The sequence below is a fragment of the Nesoenas mayeri genome (genome assembly GCF_963082525.1).
Source record: "Nesoenas mayeri genome assembly, chromosome: 5".
Taxonomy (NCBI): Eukaryota; Metazoa; Chordata; class Aves; order Columbiformes; family Columbidae; genus Nesoenas; species Nesoenas mayeri.
Window position 1 is genome coordinate 37,393,839 of NC_137548.1, and position 7,780 is coordinate 37,401,618.

The 7,780-nt window shown below is 54.9% G+C and overlaps 1 protein-coding gene across 1 annotated transcript; it reads right to left on the minus strand.

Annotated features, from left to right (window-relative positions):
* Window positions 1-1,483: 1,483 nt before the first annotated feature.
* CCDC177 (coiled-coil domain containing 177) lies at window positions 1,484-3,397 on the minus strand (the record flags this gene model as incomplete). Its single annotated transcript, XM_080344924.1, has 1 exon — window positions 1,484-3,397. The coding sequence occupies one exon, from the start codon at window positions 3,395-3,397 to the stop codon at window positions 1,484-1,486; it is 1,914 nt and encodes a 637-aa protein (XP_080201050.1).
* Between the last annotated feature and the right edge of the window lie 4,383 nt (window positions 3,398-7,780).

A 7,780-nucleotide genomic window follows, 5' to 3' on the forward strand; every position in this document is an offset into this window, starting at 1 on the left:
TGCTTCTCCTCCACGTGCCAGGTCTGATGCTGTCACCACAGCAACTAAGCACAACATCAGAAAAAAACCAGCAGAGAGCACCTCGTTTGGATGTGTGCTCATAACTGCAACCCAGCAGAGCATAAATGTGGAAACCTGGAGCAGACACTGTTTTCTTGAATACTGTGCAGGGGGTAGGTAGGCTTTTCACATTTCCAGGGCATTAACGGCAGAAGGACTCAGTTCCCTCTAACCAGTATTGAGTTAGAGTTATAAAAAAGCTGTGCTCCTCATCTAAGAGAGTCTGTAATGTACCTTATTTTGTGCATCTACTCTTTCTTGTGCCCTATATAAGAATACAACTGTTAGCACCAGTGGACAGACAAATGCTGCCCTGCTTAGTAGACTATGATAAGAGCTGGGTAAAGGTCTCATTGTATGCAACTCATAGAATCATTACGTTGGAAGGGACCTCTGGTCCAAACTCCCGTTCAAGGCAGGCCAAGTTAGATAAGGCTGCTGAGGTTCTCCTCAAGTTTTGAGAGTTCCCAAGGGTAGCAATTTCTCTAGGTAATCTGTTTGCAGATTTCTTTTTACAAATGATTGACAAGTTTGCCACAAAGGCCAGATTTCACTCATTTTTATATCCTAATGAACAAGCAGGTTGTGCAGGTACCTGTCAGTTTGTGGATTGCCCACAAACTTCTCTCCTTCTCCGCCTTCTCTGAAAGAATAAATTGTACAGATATTTGTAAGAGAAACTTTAACAGGAGAAGGAAAGGTGAGGATGTCTGGCAGGGGCAACAGTTGCAAACAGCAAAAGTGAAATTGTGTTGTTAAGCACTTCTGACAGCTTCTGCCCAGCTCTGATCATCATGTCTACTTACATGGTGTTACAAAGTCTTGATCTGTGCTTTCTCTTGCTTGGTACCAGCAGCAGGTGCAGGGGCACCCGGGAAGAAACCAACATTCTGTACTCCAGCCCTCCTCACCTTTGGCATGGGAGGGCAGCTGCTTTGAAAATGCAGTTCCATAACTTAAACCAAGCTGCCTGTCACTCCAGAATCAGCTGGGGTGGTTTTGGTTCTTAGACAATAGGCTCTAGTAGTCAGTAGTTTCTGCTGTCTGCATTTCCAACTGAAAAGAGTGCAACTGTAGTCAGCTCCATTGTAGACAATCAATCGGTAATTCACAGGCTTCAAGGAGACTACTTGTGCAGCCCTCTCTGAGAAAATGCACGTGCTTGTGGGGTGAAGGACATTAAAACTCACTTCCCCTCTATAAATATGACTGAAGTCAGTCCTTAAAACATGCCTGGAACAAAAACATATTTTAAAAAGTATGTGAAATAGCTGCCATGTTTTTGTGCGGTACCCTGTTCCCTCAAAATAATTAGGGTTGTTGTTGGTTGCTATTGTTCTTTAAATGTTAATATGAAGGAGCTTTCTGATGCCTTATCATGGACAACCAGTGACGTACCCCTGCTCATCCACGACAAGACCTTTCATTTCTTATTCAGGTGGGCATGCAGTTCTGCTTCCAAGGCCATCTTGTCAAAGGTGCGCATGTTCGTCTCCTCCCGTACTTTTTCCCGGACATGGAAGGATGCCCGAGCAACAGACCTGGCATTTTCTAGAACAGTCTTCTTCTCCTTGAAGATCTGCTCACTTCTCTCCAGCTTCCTCTCTATAGAGAGGAGGATCTCCCTGCGTCGTAAGTCTTCATACTGTTCCACCTTTTGCTTGTTCATCTTCTGTACTTTCTCCTTCTCCAGACGGCTCAAGACCACCTTGCGGGCTTTTTCTTGGACAGCCTCTTCAGCCACTTGGGCAGCATGCTGGAGCTTTCTCTCTGTCTCTCTAGCCAGGGCCTCCAAGTGCTCTTTCTGCTCTCTTTCCTTCTTCTCTGCTGCCAGTTTGGCTCTCTGGATTTGCATATCCTCCCGCCTGGCCTTCTCCCTCAGCTCCTGGTTTCTCTTCTCCACTAGCTGCTCATAGTTCTCCTGAGCCTTGGTCAAACTCATCTCCAGGGAGGCCTTCAGCATTTCCTTCTCTTCTGCTTCTTGCTTGGCCAGTTCCTTGAGCAAGGCCTCATGCTTCAGCTTCTCTGCTTGGTTGAGCAGCTTCTTCTCCTTCTGCAACTGCATCTCCTTCTTCAGCCTCTTCTGCGCAGCCATGGACAGCTTCTCTTGCAAGAGCTGCTCCTCTCGCTCCCGGTGCTCCTTCTTGCCCTCCTCCTTTGCCTTCAGGTTGTGCTCTTGATGGAGTTTCTTCTGCTTGTCCTCCTGCACAGCCCTCTCCAGCCTCTCCCTCCGCAGCCGCTCCTGCTTCTCTGCTTGCTCCCGCCACCTCTCCTCGCACACCAGGCGCTGCCTCTGCTTCAGCAGGGTGACCTCCTCCTGCTCCTGGCTCAGCCTCCCCCGCCGCTTCTCCACCTGGCTCTCCCACATCCGCTGGCCCTGCAGGAGAGCCCTCTGCTTCTCCCTCTCCTCCTGCTCCTTGCGCTGCTCTGCCAGGCGCCGCTGGCTGTCCCACTGCAGGTGGGCCGCCTGCCGCTGCTCCCGCAGGAGGCTGGCCTCCTGGTGCTTGGCGATCATCAGCGCCGCGATCTTCTTGTCTCTCTCGGGCACCTCCGAGAGGCCCTTCCTCCTCTTCACCTCCCTGACGATCCTCTCCACCCTCTGGGCGGTCTGGGGAGAGTGGCTGAGGTCGCCCAGGCTGAAGCTGCGCCCCAGCAGGGCGCCGTTGGCGGCGGCTCCCCCCCGGCCCCGGCCGCCCCCCTTGCCCCCGCGCTCCCGCAGGCTCTCCCCGCTGTAGGAGGACGAGGCCCCCGACTCGGAGGAGGTCTTGCCCCAGCTGCCCTCACGGCGCTTCTGCAGCGAGTCCAGCGAGTGGCTCTTGGCCTTCGCGCCCCCCGCTGCCCCGGCCTTTCCCCCGCCGTGGGGCCGGGGCCCGCCGGCGGTGGCAGCGGCGGCCCGGGGGGCGACGCGGGCGGCGGGCGAGGGCGGCAGGCTGCCGAGGGGCGCCAGGATCCGCCTCTTCTCCTCCCGGATAATCCTCTCCCGCTCCTCCCGGCACTGCTGCAGCTTGCGGCGCCGCTCCCGCTCGTAGGCCTCGTAGAGGCCGGCGGCCACCCGCATGGAGCGCCCGGGAGCCTCCCGCAGCAGGTCCCCCAGCGCCCGCGGCAGCAGCTCCACCGGCCGCACGGCGCAGCGGGCACAGGCCTCCAGCGACCGCGGGCTGGTCAGCACGTACCGGCTGCCCTCCGCCGCCGCGCAGTCGAAGTTGTACAGGTCCAGGTGCAGCAGCGGCGATTGCTCCCCGGGACGGGCCGGCTCTCCCCCCGCTGCTCCCGCCGCTGCCCCCCCGGGCGCCGCCGGGCAGGGCTGCGGGGGAGGCTCAGCCGGCGGCTCCACCATGGCTCGGCCTGCAGGGGAGAGAGCGGCGGCGGGTGAGCGGGGCGGCGGGCGAGCGGGGCGCAGGGACCCCTTTTGTCTCCCAGGGAAGGCGCAAGGGCAGGGTGTGCAGGAGGGTGCAGGAGGAGCTGCAGAGGGGCCGCGGGGGTCTGCAGCGGGGGTGCCTGGGCTGGGGGACTGCAGCTGGGGCGCGTCTGCACAGAGAGCAGGGCAGGTGGCGGGGGGTTTTGGGGGGGCACAGTGTCTGATGGGCTGGGGTGGTTTTGGGGCGGGGGGATGTTTGAATGGTCAGTGGGCGTGTTGGGAGCGTATGCTCAGGCAAGGTAGGGTGATGGGGGAGTCTTTAAGGTGCGTGGGTTGTGCATGGGGATGTGCGTGGGGGCGTTTGAGGTGATGGAGGTGTTTGGGATGACGGTGGGGTGCGTTCAGAGTCCCTGCAGTATGTCTGGGCTGTGGGCGCAGGCGTGTTTGTCTGTGAATGGGGGTGCCGGGGGTGCATGGTGTCTGCCTGAGCCAGGGGTGCGGGAGTTTGGGTGGGGGTGTTGGGCTATGAACGAGGATGCCTGTGATGCTCCGGGCTTGGCAGAGCGGCGGGCGCGGGTGTTTGGGGCGGGGGACGTTTGAGCGGTGGACGGAGGTGTCAGGCAGGACTGGATGCGGGACAGGGACCTCCCCCCGGGACCGCTGCCCACGGCGCAGGACGGAACCTCCGCCCGCCCCGGTCCCCCGCGGCACTCACCGGGCGGGCGCGGCGGGCAGCCCCGCGCTTTGTCTCGGTGCCGGCAGCCTCGGGGATCAGGCGGGCGGCGGCGGCGGCTCCTCCATGGCACCCCGGGCCCCGCGCGACGCCCCCACCTCCGGGGCGGTGGCGGGCACGGCGGCCGCCCGCAGGCTGCGGCGCCCCGCGCTGCCCGCTGCAGGCCCCGCGCGGGGGGCGGGCGGAGGCGGGCGCGGGGGAACCCGCCCCGCAGCCCCGCGGTGGGGCCGGGCCGGGCCGGGGGCAGCGCTGCTGCCGGGCGGGGATCCCGCCCCTCGTCCCCCCCACCGCGAGGGGCCGGGCCGGGCGCTGCTGCGGCAGGAGCGGCGTCGGGGCTGGCTCAGGCAGCGGGCAAACGCCCAGCCCGCCAGGCGTGTGTCCTTCCCTGCAGGCATCCTCCATCCGTGTGCGCATCCCTCCATGCCGGCGTCCTGCCGTGCACCTGCCTCTCCGTGCTCGCATCCTTCCCTGCAGACCTTCCCCATACGACCGGCATTTCCAGGGTCGTGCCCCCCGTTTTGCACTGTGCCTTCATGCAAACAAACCCATGCGTATTTACAGTGAATATGAGCAAGAATAAAAGGGGTGTAAGAAGGAGGAGGGGATGCTAACCCGGTTTTACAGATGCCAAACTGAGGCACAGGGAGATGAAGGTGCCTGCCTTGGGCCACCGGGGGGAATTCACTCCAGAGCTGGAAAGGAAAGGCACTGCTCTCAAATTTCAGTTCAAAGCAGTTTCCAGCCATGAAACTCTATTCCTTTTAGCGCTAATGCAAGCATGCTGCAGGGATGTGTCAGGACTGACAAAGGGGGAACTAGAGTGACATTATAGGCAATACAATACACCTTTTCAGGCACTCACTTTGAACATGCTGGTTGCAGTTACTTTGATAGATCCCACGTCTTTACAGGGATCCTGGGCTCAACAGCCTCTGTGAGGTTGAGGAATGCCCTGCTCTAAAAATATTGTTCAGCAAAAAGGGGATTGTTGCTGGCTGTGGAGCTGCAGAGCATCTGTGCCACATAGTGGAGCAACTCTGATTTTGTAAGGCAGAGGACAGTAGTAGCAAATGCACCATTAGCCACTGTGTTACAAGTTCAGTGCTTTTCAGCAATTTCTCATGTAACCTTTACAGGCACAGCCTTAATCTGTTTTGTTTTAATGAGGAAGGACCTGGCACTCACCAAAGGACTTCCAGGATGGCCTAGGACAAGGATACAGAGCAAAAGAAGGATCCAAGAAAGTCTTAGGGAGTCCTTGGGAGAAAGCTGAAGAGCTGCAGGTTGGTTGTGATTTCAAATTGTGCAGGCAAAGACTTTGAATCGTGCTCATCTCTGTGCTGATAAATGCAAACAGTAATGATACATCTGCAGCAACTGGGCAAACTCCACCAATAAACCATATTGACTAATCTGATCTCATTCATTCATCATCATAGTCTGCAGGGGACGATTATAAAGCTCGGTAATTAATTATGTGAAAAATCCTCAGGCCAGAGAACAGCTCTCTGCTGTCTGAAGAGCCCGGCTCACTGGCTCATGGGGCTAACTATTAATACTAGATGTAGCACTGTAGCTGTCAAGCTGTGGCTGTGTTCCCTCCTTGTGGAAGATGCTAAGCTGGTAAGTGTATATACCAGGTAAGGTGTGGGCTTCTTGGGGCTTTTGGCAGGTTGCTGTTTCAGCCTCCAGTGAGGCTGTATTTGGGGCTTGACCTTTCAGGCTTCCTTATGGATCTTTAGGAGTCCCATCAGTGTTCTCCCAAATGCAACTGGAAGGGGATTTATTGGGAGATTTTAGAAGCAGCTGCATATGACTTTAGGAGACATTAACACACACTATCTGAACATGGAGTCATATCCCTACCTCATCAAGACTACAAGAGATTCGGGATGGGGCAGGAGGAGATCTGTAGAGAAGCTCAAAAGGATCACTGCTAATAAGTTATTTTCCCCCACACATAAAACTTGGTTCTCTGTTGGCTAGAAATGTCTAGAAATCCACACAATCAGGCAGAGCAGTACTATAAGGTTACACTCCTTCTTTAATAAGTATTTTCCTTCTTTGCATTGCTGTTAACAATAGCAAGAGAAGCAGGGCAGTGGAAAATTTGGACTACAGATTGTGGGGGTGGAAATATTTGTATCACTTCAATAAATTCTTCTGTATGCTCTTCATTGCACATGTATTAATTTCTTTCTTCACATCCAACTTTAAAACTGCTTGTGCCTGGGTTTTTCCCTGCTCTCCTTGTGAGAGATATTTCACAACCTACTAGAGCTCATTGGTAAAATGTTATTCATTACTTTCAGCTTCAGTTTTTTGTCTCTTTGTTTTATCTTCCCTAGCAACTAATTTGCTCTTCCTCCTGCTTGGGTTTATGCCTTACAAATGTTTGTAAACTGTTTCTATATCCCCTTAGAGCCAAGGAAAACATATTGTCTTTGCAAATCAATCCCCTGTAGTTGCGCAAAAAGCTATCACCTTTCTTCTGACCTCCTCCCAGTGTGTCAGGCTCTTCCAGCAGCCGCTGCCCTGAACTGAGCAGTGGGCTCCTGCCCAGCACTTGCCTCCGTGCTGCCTGGCACAGGATAGCTGTGTGCATGGTCCTGGTGTCAGTGCGTTGCCTTCCTCCTCACTTGCATCTCCTTGTGTCCCCTTCTCTAATTTGCTATCTCTCCTAAGGTTTACTCAACACAGTTTGATTTTCCAAAACTTCCCCAACTCTGCCATGGGGAACATTAATTGGTGAATTATCTCCTCCTTGCTAAATAGCTTTTGTTTTCCAGGCCGAATCCTACCTCCATCTACTTTGCATTTTGTACTCTCTCTTTCTCAAGCTGTGTTTACACTGTTGTTGGGAGGACCCTGACCTAGCTATTGTTTAGCTACTCTAGCTCTCACCCTACTCTCTCCTGTTTAGACTCCTCCTAGTTTTGTACCAGAATATACCTGTTCCTTAGTGAACTGTGAGGATAGCGGGAAGGTGACAGCCTTGGGGAGAGGAGACTGCAGCCCTCTGACATAGCTACAAATTGCTGGTATCTCCCAGGCATGGGATCCTTCCCTTTGTAGCTGCCAATGGAGCATGGGCACCCAGTGCATTCCCAAGCCTATCCCTTCCCTGCCCAGAGGCAGCTTCTGCACTCCTCCCAGATACACCAGAGCCTCTCCAGCACAGCCTTCCTCTGTCAGCTGGATGGTTTAAGAACTAGTTTAAAACTTTAATGAGAGGCTGAGGTCTTACTGATCCCTTACCCCATGATACCCTTGGTCCCCTCCCTCTAAACAGCCCCTTGCCACATGCCATAATCCTTTGTTTACAGTCTTCCACCTGAGTGACTTGGCAGCCTTCTCTGAGCTAGTGCTGGACATGAAGTCCCATAGGATTTTACATACTGGCCTTGCCTGGTAGCCGAGGCCTGAAACCCAGCACACCACAACATCAGTGTAACAACCTGACAAAAGCTAAAGTCCTCCCCCAGGAGATGTCAGTCTTGGATCTTTTTATCCATTCCCATGCTTTGCTTTTTGCTTTTGTCATTCTCTGCTTCTGCTCTGCCCACAGCCCTGCATGGCCTGCCTGTCCCTTCCTCTGTAGGATGGCTATTTGCTTTCCCCCTTCTGCT